The sequence below is a fragment of the Orcinus orca genome, chromosome 16 (assembly GCF_937001465.1).
Source record: "Orcinus orca chromosome 16, mOrcOrc1.1, whole genome shotgun sequence".
In the NCBI taxonomy this organism is placed as follows: Eukaryota; Metazoa; Chordata; class Mammalia; order Artiodactyla; family Delphinidae; genus Orcinus; species Orcinus orca.
This window is the reverse complement of record NC_064574.1, coordinates 27,076,054-27,095,658: the sequence shown is the minus strand read 5'-3', so window position 1 is coordinate 27,095,658 and position 19,605 is coordinate 27,076,054. Positions and strand designations below refer to the sequence as shown.

At 45.5% G+C, this 19,605-nt stretch overlaps 1 protein-coding gene across 1 annotated transcript; it reads right to left on the bottom strand.

Moving 5' to 3' along the window:
- Positions 1-2,194: 2,194 nt before the first annotated feature.
- On the bottom strand, positions 2,195-19,233 carry LOC101288910 (putative testis-specific Y-encoded-like protein 3). The gene has a single exon (XM_049698672.1). The coding sequence runs from the start codon at positions 18,946-18,948 to the stop codon at positions 17,884-17,886; it is 1,065 nt and encodes a 354-aa protein (XP_049554629.1). The 5' UTR covers positions 18,949-19,233; the 3' UTR covers positions 2,195-17,883.
- Positions 19,234-19,605: the final 372 nt, after the last annotated feature.

The following is a 19,605-nucleotide window of genomic DNA, read 5'->3' as shown; positions in this document are numbered from 1 at the left end:
AGTAGTTCATTCCTCTATATTTCAGAGTATATGAAATCCCATTGCATGGCTATACCATAATTTGTTTATCTACTTATCGGCAGACAATTTGTGTCTCAAGTTTTTGTCTATCACAAAGAAAATTGCTGTGGGCTTCCCTGGTGGCGCAGTGGTTGAGAGTCCACCTGCCGATGCAGGGGACACGGGTTCGTGCCCTGGTCTGGGAAGATCCCACATGCCGCGGAGCGGCTGGGCCCGTGAGCCATGGCCACTGAGCCTGCGCGTCCGGAGCCTGTGCTCCGCAATGGGAGAGGCCACAACAGTGAGAGGCCCGTGTAACGCAAAAAAAAAAAAAAAAATTGCTGTGAATAAGTGAAGCAGTGAAATGGCTGGATCATATGATAGTGGGAACGTTTAAGCTAAACTGCCAAGCTGTTTTCCCAGGTGGTTGTATCTATAATTTCACATTCCCATCAGCAGTATATAAGAGTTCCAGTTGCTCCACATTCTGACACTTCCTGTGGTTAATCTTTTTAATTTCAGCCATTCTAACAGGTGCAAAATAATGTCTCACTGTGATTTCCATTTACATATCCCTAGTGACAACTTTTATTGAGCATCTTTTCATGGGCTTATCTGTCATCCATATATCTTCTTTGATGAAGTGTCTGTTCAAATCCTTTGCCCATTTTTTAATGAGTTGCTTGTTTTTTGAAATTAAGTTTTGAGAGTTCTTTATGGATTCTGCATACAAGTCCTTTGTCAGATATATGCTTTGCAAAGATTTTCTCCCAGTTTGTGGCTTGTGTTTTCCTTCTCTTAGTAGTGTCTTTTAAAGAGCAGAAATTTTTAATTTTGAAAGAGTCCAATTATCAATTCGTTCTTTCATGGATTGGGGTTAGGGTGTCATATCTAAGACATCTTTGCCTAACTCAAGGTTACAGTGATTTTTCTCCTATGTTTTCTCTAAGAAGTTTCATAGTTTTAGGTTTTGTGTTTAGATCTATGATCCTTTTTGAGGCAATTTTAGTATAGGTGCAACATATGGATCTAAGTTGTTTTTTGGTTTTTTTTTTTACCATTTCTTGAAAAGCTTATCTTTTCTTTTTGTGACTTTGACAAAAATCAGTTGCCCACCTGTGTGTGGATTTATTTCTGGAATTTCCATTCTGTTCCATTGTTCTGTCCATTTTTATGCCAATGCCACACTTTTTATTACTGAAGCTTTATAATAATTCTTAGAATCAGGTGTTGTTAGCCCTCCAATTTTGTTCTTTTTCAGCATTTCGAGGCCCTTTGATTTCCATATGAATTTTTAAATCATCTTGTCAATTTCCACAAAAACACCTGCTGTAATTTCTTTTTTAAAAAAATTATTTATTTAGACTGCACTGGGTCTTAGCTGCAGCTCACAGGATCTTTGTTTAGTTGCAGCATGCAGACTCTTAGCTGCAGCACACATGCAGGATCTAGTTCCCTGACCAGGGATCGAACCCGGACCCCCTGTATTGGGAGCTCAGAGTCTTACCCACTGGACCACCAGGGAAGTCCACACTGGCTGTAATTTCAATTGAGATTCTGTTAAATCTATAGATCAATTTGGGAAGAATTGACATCTTAATGTTGAGTCTTCTGACCTGTGAACAACTTATATCTCTCTGTTTAATTTCTCTCAACCATATTTTGCAGTCGTCAATGTATAGGTCTTTCACAGTTTTTGTCAGATTTATTCCTAAGTACTTCATACTTTTGATGCCATTAAAAATGGTGTTTTTTAATTTCCAAGTTTTTCATTGCTAGCAATAGAAATATAATTGTTTTGTTTTTGGTTTTTTTGGGCTGCACTGGGTCTTTGTTGCTGCGCATGGGTTTCTCTAGTTGTGGCAAGCAGGGACTACTCTTTGTTGTGGTGCGCGGGCTTCTCATTATGGTGGCTTCTCTTGTGGAGCATGGGCTCTAGGCGCGCGGGCTCAGTAGTTGTGCCTCGCGGGCTCTAGAGCACAGGCTCAGTAGTTGTGTCGCACGGGCTTAGTTGCTTTGCAGCATGTGGGATCTTCCCGGACCAGGGCTCAAACCCGTGTCCCCTGCATTGTCAGGCGGATTCTTAACCACTGTGCCAGCAGGGAAGCCCCACAACTGAGTTTTATATATTGATCTTATATCCTAAAACCTTGCTAAATTCACATATTAGTTCTAGTAGCTGTTTTTTTTGGGGGGGGGGTTGTTTGTTTTGTTTTGTTTTTGTCTTTTGTATATTCCTTCAGAATTCTACATAGATGATCATGTTGTCTTGCACCGGCCACAGCCTCAAATACAGTGGTGAATGGTGCGAGTGGACATCTCTCTTTAATTTGCTCTCTTCTGGTTTCTTAAGGTGGAAGCTGAGGTCATTTATTTGAGGTCTTTTTTTTTTTCTAAAATAGGTGTTCATAAATTTCTTCCTAAATACTGCTTTAGCAAGATCCCAGAAATACTGATATGTTGTGTGTTCATTGTCATTCAGTCCAAGATACTTTCTAATTTCCATTTGATTACTTGTTTGATTCATGGTTATTTAGAAGTATGTTATTTAGTGTCCAAATATTGGGGGATTTTTTTTCAAGGATATTTCTGTTATTGATTTCTAATTTAATTCTATTGTGGACAGAGACAATAATGGGCAGAGACTTTATATGACTTGAATTCTTTTGAATTTATTGAGACTTGTTTTATGGCCCCAAATATGGTCTGTCTTGGTAAATATTCCATATACACTTGAATGAGTATTCAGCTGTTTTTGAGTGGAGTGTTATATAAATGTCAATTAGGTCAGGTTGGTTGATAGTGTTTTTCAAGTCTATGATGTGCTTGCCTATTTTCTGCCTGCTTGTTTTACCAGTGATTGAGAGAGGAGTATTGAAATCTCTAACTGTAATTGTAGATTTGTATATTTCCCCTTGCAGTTCTGTTTTTGCTATTATGTATTTTGAAACTCTGTTAGGTTCATGTTGTTCTTTGGATGAATTTATCCCCAGAAATCTACTTTGGTATTAATACAGCCAATCCCACTTTCTTTTAACTAATGTTAGCACAGTATGTCTTTTTCCATTCTTTTACTTTTAGCCTATTTGTATTTTTATATTTAAAGTGTGTTTCTTATAGGCAGCATATAGTTTGGTTTTGCTTTTTATCCAGTCTTACAATCTCTGCTTTTTAATTGGAGTGTTTAAATCGTTTACATTTAATATGATTCTTTCTTTCTTTCATCTTTTCTTTCTCTTTCTTTCTTGCTTGCTGCGTTGGGTCTTTGTTGCTGCACACAGGCTTTCTCTAGTTGTGGCAAACAGGGGCTACTCTTTGTTGAGGTGCACGGGCTTCTCATTGCGATGGCTTCTCTTGTTGTGGAACACAGGCTCTAGGTGTGCAGGCTTCAGGAGTTGTGGCACACGGGCTCAGTAGTTGTGGAGCAACTGTGTAGAGCACAGGCTCAGGGTTGTGACACATGGGCTTCGTTGCTCTGCGGCATGTGGATTCTTCCCAGACTAGGGCTCGAACCTGTGTCCCCTCCACTGGCAGGCAGATTCTTAACCACTGCACCACCAGGGAAGTCCCTAATATGATTCTTGATTTGGCTAATTTGAAGTCCTTCATCTTGCCATTTGTTTTCTATGTTCCCCATTTGTTGTATCCTTTTTTCCTCTTTGTCTGTCTTCTTTTGGACAAATTAAGTATGCTTTGCATTTTAATTTCCTTCATGGGCTTATTGACTGTAACTTTTTCTGGATATTTCAGTAATTACTTTAGGGTTTCTAGTGTATATCTTTAACTTGTCACGGTCTACCTTCAAGTGATATTATACCACTTCACATACAGTATAAGAACCATACAATAGTGTACTTCCATTTCTCCATTACCAGCCTTTATATTTTGATTGTCACTCCTCTTTTACTTTTACATATGTTATAAACCCCACAATATACTGTTGCTATTTTTATTTAAACAGTTGTCCTTTTTTTTTTAACAGTTGTCTTTTGAGAGCTTAAGTAATAAGAAAAAATCTTACATATGTACCCAGGTAGTTATTATTTCCAGTGGTCTTCATTCCTTTGTGTAGACACAAATTTCCATCTGGTACGACTTTCCATCTGCCTAAAAGACATCTTTAATATCCTTTAATATTTCTTGTAGTGAGGATCTGCTGATGATGAATTCTTTCAGCTTTTTTTTTTTTTTTTTTCACCACATGGCATGCAGGACCTTAGTTCCCCAACCAAGGATCAAGCCTGTGCCCCCTGCAATGGAAGCATAGAGTCTTAACCACTAGACCCCCAGGGAAGTCCCCTTTCAGTTTTTGTATGTCCAAAATATTTCAGTTTTAGCTTTGTGATTGAAAGGTATTTTTGCTGGTATAGAATTCTAGGTTGACAAGTTTTTTTGTTTCCTAGTACTTTAAAGATGTTAGTCTACTCTCTTACTGCTTGCGTTGCTTCCAACAACAGAGTTGATATCCTTCTCTTTGTCCCCCGTATGTAACAAGTCTTTTCTCTATGACTGCTTTTACTATGTCAGTGGTTTTTGAGCTATTTGATTATGGATGCCTTGGTATAGTTTTCTTCATATTTCTTATGTTTAGGGTACATTGAGCTTCTTAGAACTGTGCGTTTATTGTTTTCAGTAAGATTGGAAAGTTTTTAGGTCACTGTTTCTTCAAATATTTTTTCTCCCCCCCCCCAACTTTCCTCTGTGATTCTGATTACCCATAGGTTAGATTACTTGAAGTCGTTTCACCACTGATGTCCCATCCACTGATGCTCATTTCATTAATTCTTTTTTCTGTGTTTCACTTTGGATAGTTTCTATTACTGTTCCTTTAAGTTCACTAATCTTGTACCATGTCTACTCTGCCACTAATCCAGTGGTTTTCATCTCAGACATCGTCTTTTTCACCTCTAGCAATTTGATTTAGGTCTTTTCTTTTTATATATTTCTACCTAACTTTTTATTGTGTAAAGTATACATAAAATTTACCACTTTAACTGTTTTAAAGTGTACAATTCAGAAGCATTAAGTAGACTCACAAATTGTGCAACATAATTTGTGCAACAAATGTGTGGTCACCAGCCATCTCCAGAACTTTTTCATCATCCCAAACTGAAACTCTGTTTATGCATTAAACACTAACTCCCCGTTCTTTTCTCCCCCCAGCCCCTGGTAACCACTATTCTACTTTCTGCCTCTATGAACTTGACTACTCTGGTGGGATCAGGACGTATTTGTCCTTTTGTGTCTGGCTTATTTTACTTACTATGTCTTCAAGGTTCATTCACATTGTAGCATCTGTCAGAATTTCACTCCTTTAAGGTTTAATATCCCATTGTATGTATATACTACATTTTGCTTATCCATTAACCCACCAGTGGACATTTGGGTTGTTTTTACCTTTGGGCTATTGTGGATAATGCTGTTGTAGACACTGGTGTACAAATATCTGTTCAAGTCCCTGCTTTCAGTTATTTTGGGTATATACCTAGGAGTGGAATTGCTGGATCTTATGGTAATTGTATGTTTAATTTTTTTGAGAAGCCACCATCCTGTTATCCACAGTGACTGTATCATTTACATTCCCACCAGCTATGCATGAAAATTTCAGTTTCTTTACATTCTCACCAATAGTTGTTATTTTCTGTTTTTTGAAAATACCCATCCTGGGACTTCCCTGGTAGTGCAGTGGTTAAGAATCCGCCTGCCAATGCAGGGGACACGGGTTCGAGCCCTGGTCCGGGAAGATCCCACATGCCGCGGAGCAACTAAGCCCGTGCGCCACAACTACTGAGCCTGCGCTCTAGAGCCCGCGAGCCACAACTACTGAGCCCGCATGCCACAACTACTGAAGCCCACGCACCTAGAGCCCATGCTCTGCAACAAGCCACCACGATGAGAAGTCCACGCACTGCAACAAAGAGTAGCCCCCACTTGCTGCAACTAGAGAAAGCCTGCGCACAGCAACGAAGACCCAATGCAACCAAAAATAAATAAATATATAAATTTGTTTTAAAAAAAGAAAATACCCGTCAATCCTAGTGAATGTGAAGTGGTATCTTGTGGTTTTGATTTGCATTTACCTAATAATTAGTGATGTTGAGCATCTTTTCAGTGCTTATTGGCTATTTGTATATCTTCTTTGGAGAAATGTCTATTTAGGTCCTTACCCATTTTTTAAAATTTAAAAAAAAATTTTTTATATATATACACTACCAAACGTAAGGTAGATAGCTAGTGGGAAGCAGCCGCATAGCACAGGGAGATCAGCTTGGTGGTTTGTGACCGCCTGGAGGGGTGGGTTAGGGAGGGTGGGAGGGAGGGAGACGCAAGAGGGAAGAGATATGGGAACATATGTATATGTATAACTGATTCACTTTGTTATAAAGCAGAAACTAACACACCATTGTAAAGCAATTATACTCCAATAAAGATGTAAAAAAAAATCTATTCCTAGGTATTTTGTTATATTTGATGCAGTTGTAAATGGGATTGTTTTCTTAATTTCTCCTTGTGATTTTTTGATATTAGTGTATAGACACACAGCAGATTTTTGTATTATTGTATTATTTGTATTGTGATTATATCCTGCAACTTTACTGAATTCATTGATTAGTTCTAACAGTTTTTTGTGGAATCTTTAGGGTTTTTTATGTAGAATATCATTTGATCTGCAAATAAAAATTTTTTTATTATTATTTTAAAATATTTATTTATTTTGGCTGCACCAGGTCTAGTTGTGGCTTGTGTTAGGTTAGGGTTACTCTGAACCTGTGTCCCCTGGATTCGGCAGGTGGATTCTAAACCACTGCGACAGGAGGAAAGCCTCTATCTGCTCATTTGAACATCTATTTCAGTTGTGGGTTGGTTTTCATTGCTTATTTTCCTCATTGTGGATCATATTGCCTGCCACTTTATAGGCTTGACGGTCTTTGATTGAATGCCAGACGTTGTGAGTTTCACCTTGTTAGGGGCTGGATATTTTTGTAATCCTGTAAATCCTCTTGAGCTTCGTTCTGGGACAGTTAAGTTACTTGGAAACAGTTTAATCCTTTTGGGTCTTACTCATAGATTTTTTTAGGCAATTTCAGAGCAGTGCTTTTTCTAGGGCTAATTATTGGCCATTATCGAGGCAAGACCTTTCTGAGTATTCTTCCGTATATACCATGACATTCTCCCCAGTGCCATGGCTGGTGGGAATAGACACTATTCCCCACTCATGTGAGCACTAAGGACTATTCCCTTTCATTCTTCCTGTTGGTTCTTTACTTGGCCTCAGGTAGTTTCCTCGCACACTTGTGCTGATCAGTATGCTAATGAATACTTCAGGGGACCCTATGCAGAGCTCCAGGGGTTTCTCCTTGCACAGCTCTCTCTGGCTCTCTGGTATTCTGAGAACTCTCTCTCTCTCTCTCTCTCACTCATCTCCCCTCCCCTTCTCTCCCCCTTTTTCTTTTTACCTTTTAATCCCCTTTACCCATTTCTCCCACCCCCTGCACCTCTGGCAACCACCAATCTGTTCTCTGTATCTATGAGTTTGTTGTTTTTCTTTTTTTAGATTCCACCTACAAGAGAGATCACATGGTACTTGTCTTTCTCTTATTTCACTTAGCATAACGTCCTCAGTGTCCAACCATATTGTTGCAAATGGTGGTTTCATTTTTTATGGCTGGATAATATTCCATTGTGTGTATATACCACAATTTCTTCATCTCTTCACCCATCGATGGACACTTAGGTTGTTTCCGTATCTTGGCTATTGTAAATAATGCTGCAGGGAACATAGGGGTGCATCTTTTTGAGTTAGTGTTTTCATCTTCTTTAGATAAATACCCAGAAGTAGAACTGCTGGATCGTATGGTAGTTCTATTTTTCATTTTTTGAGGAACCTCCATATTGTTTTCCATAGTGGCTGCGCCAATTTACATTCCTACCAACAGTGCACAAAGTTTCCCTTTTCTCCACATCCTCACCAATATTTCTTGTCTTTTTGATAATAGCCATTCTAACAGGTGTGAAGTGATATCTCATTGTGGTTTTGGACTTGCATATTCCTGATGATTAATGATATTGAGCATCTTTTCATGTACCTGTTGGCCACCTGTTTGTCTTCTTTGGGAAAATGTCCGTTCAGATCTTTTGCCCATTTCTGAACCCTTGTTACATTGGTCTCCAGACTCCCAGCGCCACCTCAGGGAGGGCACTCGGCCCCACTTCAGTCCCCCCCCTTATGCTGCAGCCTGAAAACTCGCTCAAGGAAGTGAGCTAGGCAGTCATAGAACTTCCCTCACTTGTTTCCCATCTGTCTGGGATTACTGTCCTTTATTGATCAATGTCCAAAGGCTTGAAAACCACTGTTTCATATATTTAGTTTTTCTGGTAGTTTCAGGTGGGAGGATAAATCTTACCTGTTATTTCATCTCGGCTAAAAACAGAAGTCTTTGCTGCTCCCTTTTTTAACCTGTAAGATCACGGGGTCTCTGAAGGGCTGTGTGAGTCCTGTTACATGGAAGGATCACTCATGGTAGCTGCTCGATCGGTTACTCCCTCCTCATCCATGAAGGGTGAGTCTAAAGGGCCTAATTCCTGGCAATCTAAGCTTGGCAGTGACCTGGCTGCACCTAAGAATGCTCTAGGCCCAGAAACTGTGCGATTGAACGTGTGCTAGCCCAGAAGTCTGCACCTTCTAACCCTGAGGGCCACTGTAGGGTGAAAGTGCTATTTAGGGTCCCACAGGAGAGCTGAATTATAACTGCAGCTCCTAGAGATGACAGTCTTAACCACCCCACTGGACGCTGTGGACAGACACCCAGTTTACCCTTGATGTTTGGTCCAAGCAAGTCACAGTACCACGTTCCCCCTCACCGATAACTGATTCAAGAGCAGACCTGTTACCCAGTTCTAGCCGATTAGATGCGGAACCCAGAAAGTCTAAAGTGGCTTCTGGGAAAGTTTTCTTCCATTTTAAGCAAGTCATGGGAAGACACAATCTGCCTTCTCTGGAGTTGCCATATCCCGAAGTTACCCTTGGAACTACTGCTACCATCTTGGTACCAACCCGAGAATGGAACCAACAGGAAGGATGGCAGATCAGAGAAGAAGGCCCAAGTCTTTGCAGACATCATTGAGCTGCTGATTCAAACAGCCCCAAAGCCCACCTGACCTCTGGATGTTCACGTAAGGGGAAAAAAATCTCTTGTTTAAGTCAATTAGAGTTTCTGTTAGATGCAACCAAAGGCATTGTCACTGAGCCGGCCACCTGGAGGGCTGGAGGCTTATGGGGAGGGGGAGACACCTGAAGGGACTTTTTCCTCCCGCTAAAGAATTTCCAAGTTTTCCTTTAGGTGAGAAACTCGGGCTGAGAGCCATGAAAGGATGTGTCCAAGGCCACACAGTGGGGAATCAAGAGCATGCCGGCCTATCAGCCTTCCGGCTAGTGCCTGCTCCACCCCAGCCCCTGCCCTTGAGGTCGAGTCAGCTGTGATGGTGGGGCCTGTGAGGTGGGAGCCTCGAAGTTCACTGGCCCAAGTTAGCATTTAGTTCTCCTGCTAAGCAAAGGCAAGCGGATATCAGAGATACTTGCATCTCTGTGCTGAAATCATGTCCTTGGGAGAAAATATCAAAGTCCCCCAAGCTGTAATCAGGGCGGTTATAGGTAACAACTAATTGCTATAGTTTCTAGACAGATTCATTCTGATTGAAAAGAACTTGTCCAAAGTTCCTTCCCAGGACAACGGAACAGGGCAGACCTCTGAGAGCATAGGCTCGTGTCTGTCACACCAGAGCAGGAAGACCCTCCTCGCCCTGAACTCCTTCCTCCACCCTTGGAGCATGTGTAAGCCAGGCGGCCATATCTCTGTAGGAGGGACCAGGAATGGGCCCAGAGACATCACCTCAACTCCAGAGAGTGCCTGGAAAATGGCTGCCTTCGGGCCATACAGAGCTCCTATCCTTAGAGATCGTCTTCCCCTTGCCCACCTGTGAGAGCTTCCTGAACCTCGAGCGTGTGAAGCATTCATTCCTCAAAGAGTTCCTGAGCCCCCAACTGTGCCAGGTGCTACTCTAGGTGAGGGGTATTCAGCAGTGAATAAGACAAAGTCCCCATGAGTGCAGAGGAAACGGCAGATCAATAAATCAATATGCAATCTAACGTAAGGGGTTGTCAGTGCTATAACAAAATCCAAATCAGAGAACCGGGAGGAGGACTGTCAGGGTGTTTTTCGGAAAGGGTGGTCAAAAACGGCCTCCCTCAGGAGGTGAAACTGTAACAGATGAGCTGAGAAACCTTAATGAATCGAGGAGTCGGCCGTGCAGATATCAGGAGAAGAAGGTTCCAGGTGAGGGAAGTGCAAGCAAAGGTTTGAGCCAGGTTTGAAGACTAACAGGAGTTGGTGTCACTGGAAAGCGATCTGGAGGGAGAGGTGGAGGAGATGAGGTTGGAGAGGTGATAAGGTCAGATCTTGAGGGTCTTGCAGGCCACGAGGAGCACGTTGGCTTTCCCTCTTGTGTGCGATTGGAGCCGTTGGAGGGTTTGGAGCAGAGGAAAGACATGACCCGACGTAGGTTTAAAGAACCACTCTGGCTGCTGTATCCACGTGAGCTCCCTGTACACAGTAGGTGTTCACTAAACGTCAGGGGTTATTATCACTGTTTTCAGGCTCTTGAGCTCACTGAGAGCAGAAACCTGAATAGAGTCATCTTGCGCCCCCAACATCCGGTACAGAGGACGCTAAGATGCGTGGATAAACAAATGACTCAGGACCCGAATAAATGAGCAAGCAGGAGTGGGTTCTGAGGACGAGACTCAGGCCCCAGAAGAGCGCCAAGACCCACGGTTGCCAAGGCCCCCCGCCGAGGCCAGTCACGGCATGAAGGAGGTGTGCTGTTGGCCATGCAGCAGAAAGATCAAGTGAGCACCTGTCTGGGTAAGCACCACTGTCAAAGGCCTAAGGACATGTAGGATGCAGCTGGGCCCCAATTTGGGCTGCAGGAGCCAAAGTGCACCTGCCAAACACCAGGCGCAGGGCAGGCAAACCACATGCGGCACTGGCTTCCAGAATTGCCAGGCCGCCTCCACTTCCGGCTCACCCTGATTCCCCTGGGAGCATCTGGGACAGCACAAAAGAGAACCCCAGAGGGTGCAGCCCAGCCAGGCACTGGTGTGCCAATTTTGGATTCTCAGTCTACTTGGGAGGTGGCAGAGATTGTGGTGGGCTTGGGCAATCATGGAGGGCTTCCTGGAAGAGCTGCAGCCTGGATAGATGGAAAAGATTCAAACTGAAGGTACTGGAGAGCGGGAGTTGCAGACACTGACCCCTGCCTTGCCTCCAGCTGCCCCATGAGCTCTCCCACCTCTGAACCACATCTGATAGCCCTCCCCACTATCTACAGGACAATGCTTTGGCTTTGCATTCAGAGGTCCTGTTTCCAGAAAATGGCCTGAACCTACCCATCTAGGCTTGCCTCTTCCAAGCGGCCACACGCAGGGCACATGTTGTGCCCTAAACACATCATGCATTTTCTATCCCAGCGCCTCTGGTCACACTGTTTGCTCTGTCAGGAATTTCCTTTTTCAGGCCCAATTTCTAAACTACCGCCCATTTTTCAAAGCCCAGCTCCAGTGTCCTGGCTTCAGAGAAGTCTCTACCCTCTGATCCCACATCATACACAGCTGGGAAGAGCTGTATGCCAAGCTGGACTTAGCTGGGTTCTGTCTCTTTGGGGTGACTGTTATGTACCAGTTAGGCCTCTTGTCCTGGTGTAATTATTAGTAGTGTCCCTTTCACTCCCAGACGTGTTCTAGCTAAGGACAAATTACATGGTCACCCTTCATTGTCCCCACACTTCTCTGCCCAACTGAAATCCTTTGGGCAGCAACCACGTTGGCAGGGCAGAGCACGATACTCTGACATATTTGGCTAAAGTCATTCATTTCACACAAGTAATTTTTGAGGTGCACGTGGGGCAAAGCAGCAGACTGAGAGGTCCCTGTCCTCCTGACACATGTTAGATGGGAGAGGAAAAGAAGAAAACGAAGATCACTTCAGAGTTACAAGTGCCATGGAGGCAATCAGGAAGAGAAGGGGAGAAGCAATGCCGAGGGGCAGAGAATGACTTTAGACAGGCTGGGCAGGAAGGGCCTCGGGAGAAGCGTTTGGGGCCAGAAAAGCAAGTGCGAAACCCCTGAGGTCGGAATGTGCTTAGTGTGTTTAATGAGCAGCTTAGAGGCAAGCATGGGGGAAGCGAAGGAAGATCGAGGGGAGATGTTGGCAGGGACCAGAAAATGCTGGAATCTGTCAGCCACAATAAGGAATTAGGATTTTTTTTTCTGTCAATGGAGGGTTTTGGATGGGGGAGTAACATGATCTGAGGTTTTTTTTCCCCCCCAGACTGAAAAGTTTTTATTTTTTCTTCAAGCACTAGAAGACAAAGTGCCATGAATCCTCTTCTGATTGGACAAAGCCACCTTATGACTGTTTCTCTGTCTAGAAGCAGTGATGTCAGTTACAGCGATGTCATTACAACACCGCCACTGGGACACAGGTCATCAAGACCATCAGAGTTACAGATTTCTTTTCGGAGGTTATCCTCACAGAATATGGTAACAATTTCTAGTCTTAAGTCCTACAAAACCACCTTATTCAAACTACTTCTAAGTTCAGGGTTATATTAACAGCCACAACAACTTAATAACAATCACGAATAGCCACATAGGTTTCCAAATGGTGTAGAAAAATTACACTGATATTCTTGGTAAATGTTCTCAGCTAAAAGCAACAAGCAGGACTGGACAGCTCAATTTCCCCAGTGGATGGAAATGCAGAAGGGGATGCATCGGGGCTGACTTAAAAGCAGCGAAATGAGGGACTTCCCTGGTGGCCCAGTGGTTATGACTCCATGCTTCCACTGCAGGGGGCATGGGTTCCATCCCTGGTTGGGGAACTAAGATCCTGCATACCGCATGACCAAAACAAAACAAAACAAAACAAAAACAAACAAACAAAGCAGGGAAATGTAAAACAGAGCATAAACTTTCTACATACCCAAAGTCATACCTGGATTGAGGGAACCTCTAAAATTGTAGTGTTCTGTTATGCGTTCTTCTAATTTAAAGAGATGTCACCAGAAAACTACTAGAGCTAATCAATGAATTTGGTAAAGTTGCAGGATACAAAATTAATACACAGAAATCTCTTGCATTCCTGTACACTAACAATGAAAGGGCAGAAAGAGAAATTAAGGAAACAATCCCATTTACCACTGCAACAAAAAGAATAAAATACCTAGGAATAAACCTACCTAAGGAGGCAAAAGACCTGTATGCAGAAAACTATAAGACACTCTTGAAAGAAATCAAAGAAGACACAAACAGATGGAAAGATATACCATGTTCTTGGATTGGAAAAATCAATACTGTGAAAATCACTCTACTACCCAAAGCAAACTACAGATTCAATGCAATCCCTATCAAATTACCAATGTCATCTTTCACAGAATTAGTACAAAGCCCAGAGACAGGGGCTCCCCTGGTGGTGCTGCAGTTAAGAATCTGCCTGCCAATGCAGGGGACATGGGTTCGAGCCCTGGTCTGGGAAGATCCCACATGCCACGGAGCAACTAAGCCCGTGTGCCACAACTACTGAGCCTGCACTCTAGAGCCCACGAGCCACAACTACTGAGCCCACGTGCCACAGCTACTGAAGCCCACGCACCTAGAGCCTGTGTTCCGCAACAAGAGAAGCCACCACAATAAGAAGCCCACGCACCGCAACAAAGACTAGCCCCCACTCACCGCAACTAAAAGAAAGCCCGCACACAGCAACGAGGACTCAATGCAGCCAAAAGTAAAAATTAATTAATTAATTAAAAAAAAAAAGAAAGCCCAGAGATAAACCCACACACCTATGGTCACCTAATCTATGACAAAGGAAGCAAAAATATACAATGGAGAAAAGACAGCCTCTTCAATAAGTGGTGCTGGGAAAACTGGAGAGCTACATGTAAAAAAATGAAATTAGAACACTCCCTAACACCATGCTCAAAAATAAACTCAAAATGGGTTAAAGACCTAAATGTAAGGCCAGACACTATAAAACTCTTAGAGGAAAACATAGGCAGAACACTCTTCGACATAAATCACAGCAACATCTTTTTTGAGCCACCTCCTAGAGTAATGAAAATTAAAACAAAAATAAACAAATGGGACCTAGTGAAACTTAAAAGCTTTTGCACAGCAAAGGAAACCAAAAACAAGATGAAAAGACAACCCTCAGAATGGGAGAAAATATTTGCAAACGAAGCAACTGACAAAGGATTAAACTCCAAAATATACAAGCAGCTCATGCAGCTCAACATCAAAAAAGCCAACAACCCAATCAAAAAATGGGCAGAAGACCTAACAAACACATGAAAAGATGCTCAACATCACTAATTATTAGAGAAATGCAAATCAAAACTACAATGAGGTATCACCTCACACCGGTCAGAACAGCCATCATCAAAAAACCTACAAACAGGGCTTCCTTGGTGGCACAGTGGTTAAGAATCCACCTGCCAGTGCAGGGGACACAGGTTCCAGCCCTGGTCTGGGAAGATCCCACATGCCACAGAGCAACTAAGCCCATGCTCCGCAACAAGAGAAGCCACTGCAATGAGAAGCCCGCCCACCACAACAAAGAGTAGCCCCCGCTCGCTGCAACTAGAGAAAGCCTGCACATAGCAACGAAGACCCAATGCAGCCAAAAATTAATTAATTAAAATTTATTTTAAAAAACCTACAAACAATAAATGCTGGAGAGGGTGTGGAGAAAAGGGAACCCTCATACACTGTTGGCAGGAATGTAAATTGATACAGCCACTATGGAGAACAGTATGGAGGTTCCTTAAAGAACTAAAAATAGAACTACTATATGACCCAACAATCCTACCACTGGGCATATACCCAGAGAAAACCATAATTCAGAAAAACACATGCATCCCAATGTTCACTGAAGCACTATTTACAATAGCCAGGGCATGGAAGCAACCTAAATGTCCATCAACAGAGGAATGGATAAAGATGTGGTACATATATACAATGGAATATTACTCAGCCATAAAAAGGAATAAAAATGGATCATTTGTAGAGTCATGGATGGACCTAGAGAGTGTTATACAGAGTAAAGTAAGTCAGAAAGGGAAAAGCAAATATCGTATAATAACACATATATGTGGAATCTAGAAAAATGGTATAGATGATCTTATCTGCAAAGCAGAAATAGAGACACAGACGTAGAGAACAAACGTATGGACACCAAGGGGGAAAGGGGTGGGGTGGGAGGAATTGGGAGACTGGGATTGGCACATATACATTATTGATACTATGTATAAAATAGACAACTGATGGGGACACACAGTATAGCACAGGGAACTCTTACCTAATGCACTGTGGTAACCTAAATGGGAGGGAAGTCCAAAAGGGAGGGGATATCTGTATGTGTATGGCTGATTCATTTTGTTGTGCAGTGGAGGCTAACACAACAGTGTAAAGCAACCATACTCCAATAAAAATTAATTAAAAAAAAAAATCTACACGCAGACGTAGAGAATGGACTTGAGGACACAGGGAGTGGGAATGGTAAGCTGGGACGAAGTGAGAGAGTGGCGTGGACATATATATCCCACTAGATAGCTAGTGGGAAGCAGCTGCATAGCACAGGGAGATCAGCTCGGTGCTTTGTGACCACCTAGAGGGGTGGGATAGGGAGGGTGGGAGGGAGGCACAAGAGGGAGGGGATATGGGGATATATGTATATGTATAGCTGATTCACTTTGTTATAAAGCAGAAACTAACACACCATTGTAAAGCAATTATACTGCAATAAAGATGTTTAAAAAAATCTACAAATTTCCTCAATAGGGTTGACCATCAAAATTTTTAGAAACTGGAATAATCAAATAAAAAGAAATTTTAAAAAATAAAAGGAAAAAAATATTAAAAAATTAAAAGGTCAGTTGGTGAATCAAAAAAGTTAAGAAGATTCGGGGGCTCCCCTCCCTGCACCTTGCAGGCCCTCCTCCATCCCTGTCTTCCCAGCTGGCTCCAACTTCTCTTGCACGCCCCTGCCGAGAGCAGCCCCCCCACCTTTATTTTGTGTTAAGGTCTCCCCAGGTCCTCGGGAGCAGAAGAGAAGCCCTTCCATGGGAAGAGACCTGGGTATGGTCATTCCCCCAAAATGAGATGGAGACAGCCCAAAAAAACTGTCTTAGGGGGTCTCAGGAGTGGGGCACGGCTAAGCTCCTGTACTAACAGGATCCCATGAGGGTTTGGACCCGGCGAAAGGAGAAGAAAGTAGAGTTGGAGCTAAAGTTAGTCTCCAAGAACACAGCATGAAACAAAACAATGTGCTATCCCTGCGGGCCCAGAGCTCCTGGTGTCTCTGCTCAGGGGCCCTGTGCTGTCCCCCGTTGCTGAGGGGGACAGGGCACTGGAGCAGAGGGGGCAAAGAGAGCTCCGCCAAGCTAGAGGACAACCCTCCCTCTCTGGAGACAATCGGAGAGGCAAATTCAACAAGAAAGCCTGTCTCCTCAGCTGTTTGTAAAAAACCTTGCTTCTTCAGTTATCTTGTTTCTGAGCTATCACTTTAAAGAAAATAAAAACAAACGCGAGATCTCGGCAGGTGGAGAAAGGCCTCACGACCAGAAACACCCCCTCTCCAGCACCCCCAAGCTGGCCGCCTAAAAACAAGTGGAGAGAAGGGAGTTGGGTTCTGTGTGAGTCCAGTGACTGGAGCTCAGGAAGGTAGGCTTCTGGAAGGGACTCCATTACTGCCCCTGCGTTAAGTGCATGCCCAGATATGCCAGCGTGGCAGAGTTCCTGGGGTTTGGGGAGCTCTTGTGCATTGGCAGGTGGCCCACCTGGGTTCACAGGCAGTTCTTGAGGTCCTTATAGACCTGGGAGCAGGCAACAAGGTCGCTGGCAACCTGGGTGAAACTCATGAAAAGGGCGATGACCACACACAGGTAGGACACAGACCTTCAAAAGTCAGTAGCAGGTCGGGAGGTAGGACCAACACAGGGGTAAGAAGAGCAGTGTGATCACAAAGAATGCACTGCCCACTGCTTCATGTCCTTGACCTCACCCCATGCCCATTCTGCTAGATGCCCAACAGTCCATTAGCCTGGCCTGTGGTCCTGAGGTCCTGGAATGTCCAAGTCTGGCTGACCAAATGCACCCACTTCCTCTTGGGTGACAAGACTCAGCTTGCCACAGACAGGTGTGGGGTCAGCATAAGTACGAAGCCTGGCATGCTGTGGCCTTGAAGGAGTAGGCCTCAAAGAGGCACTGGTCCTCCTAGTGATGACCTGTGGGTGCCCATGTAAAAAATGGGTGGTGGGGCTTCCCTGGTGGCGCAGTGGTTGAGAGTCCGCCTGTTGATGCAGGGGACGCGGGTTCGTGCCCCAGTCCAGGAAGATCCCACATGCTGCGGAGCGGCTGGGTCTGTGAGCCATGGCCACTGAGCCTGCGTGTCCGGAGCCTGTGTTCCGCAACGGGAGAGGCCACAACAGTGAGAGGCCCGCGTACCGCAAAAAAAAAAAAAAAATGGGTGGAAGGCCATGATCAAAGACAGGTCCAGGTCCATGAAGATGATGGTAGTACCTGTCCACAGCGCTGGGTGCTTGGGTAGACACTGTGGCATGTGACAGTCATGTGATGCATGGAGCCTACATGGAAACAGAAGAGCGTGGCCATGAAGGCCACAATCTCGGAGCTGAGTCCACTGAAGTCCAAAGGGGTCAGAGTGCATGGAACAGAAAGCAGACAGCAGAGTGCCATGGCTGGCCTAAGCCCAGGTCCCCAGGAGGCAGAAAGGAGTCTTGTGTAGGGGCCAGGTCCCAGGGCAGGACTTAGCCAGACTGGAACCCATAGGGCCTAGGTGGGGCCTCTGTGGGCCACCTTGCTAGGCCTTGCCTGGCTCTGTGGGGCCTATCCCAGAGCAGGTAGTACTGCAGGGGGTTGGGCCACAGGTCCTCTTTAATAATCTGGGCAACCCTGTCGGCCTCCGGGAGGCTGTGCTTTGAGAACCAGCTGAAGAAGCTGTGGATGGTGTCCCGGTTCCTGTGTACCAGAGTTGGAGGTTCCTGGCCCCAGTGCCAGCAAATGCAACTTGCAATTGACACCACCCGGCCTAAGGATCTGCACTCATACTTCTTCACTATCACCTTGTTCCGGAAGTAGGGGTTGCTCCAAAAACTGAACTTGAACTTGCAGGCCGTCCTGGCGTGCCTGTGCTCCCTCACTTCCAAATTCATCAGGTAGCAGAGCATGTCTTCGCCTCGGGGGCTGATCATGGCTGACAGCTGCGGGTGGTTCAGGAAGGTGGTGACCCAGAAGCCAGGAATATTCTGGATGATGAAGCTCCTTCGGGCTAGGTGCAACCGGTGCATGCGCCCAAACCTGCGCTCCAGCCGCAGGTAGGCCCTGCCTGCCTGGGCACTCACGGCCTCCAGCTCCCACTGGATGGCTTCCAGCGGGTCCACAACTGGGCCACCAAAGTTCAGGGGCCCCGGGCCTTGCTGCGCCTCCGCTCCCACCTCCAGCTTCTCCCCCCGCACCAGCTTCTCGGCCACCTCCATCTCCTCTCCCACAGGCTGCTTCCCCACCTCCCGTTCCGCCTCCTCCATGAAGATGGCGCCCTCCCTAGTCGTCACTTCCTCTGCCTTCCCGCCGGCTCCAGCCCGAGCCTCCCACCCTTCTGCGCCACAGGTTTCTGGGCCCCCGTCCCCGAAAAGGCCGTTTTCTGGGCTCAGGCCAGTGGCCGCGGAGGCCGCTTCCCGGCCCCCCGGGGAAGGTAGGATGGTCCCTGGGCGGGCTGCGGGGTCGGGATACCCGCGTCCCCCAGCCTCTTGGGCCCCAGACGCGGTGACCGGGCGCGCGGCGGTTTCCAGGCCCCCCGCACCCTCGTCCGCCATCACCTGCGGGAGCCTCTGGCCTGGAGGGGCTCGGGGCGCGCGGGCGATACTGCGGGTTCAGCGAGAGGGGCGGCTGGATGGCTGGCAGCGACCCCAGCGGGACCGCGGGTAGTAGGCAGGGAGGCCCGATTTTCTCCTACGGGGCTCGCCCCGCCCCTTGCGCCCCGACGCTTTTACGGATGTGATTCGCAAGGGTTCCCCGGCTGTCTTGGGACTAGGCGCCTGGTGGAGTGGCAGGGGGCTGCCCGGTGGGGATGCGACTGCGGGCGCCCAGACAGAACTGGGAGTCGGCGGTGGAAATGGGGTGAAGTGCAGGGGTGTACCAAGCAGCGAACAGCTCTGAGCAGGCGCCCAGGATCAGGCCCAACCCCAGAGCCACCACGCCAGGCAATTACTGTTCCCCGCATCTGCGGTGGACAGGTGGGAGTCGGCTGATGCCCACACTCGACTGTGGCTTTGGGGCAGCTTTCACAGGATAAATTACTCAGGCATATGCAGAGGACCCAAGAGGTATTCTTTGCAGAGGCTGACTAGACTGAAACTTGCATAGTAATTGTCAGGCACACAGAGGTGCTCAAAATATTTGTGGGGAAAGGCAGAAACAAGGTCTGAGTAGAAGGATCTAAGGGCGAGGGAAGATCCCAAATGCTGCCAGCC

What these genes read in the sequence shown, in the direction of transcription:
- LOC101288910 (XM_049698672.1), bottom strand. Translation starts at nt 18,948, where the DNA reads ATGGCGGACGAGGGTGCGGGGGGCCTGGAAACCGCCGCGCGCCCGGTC.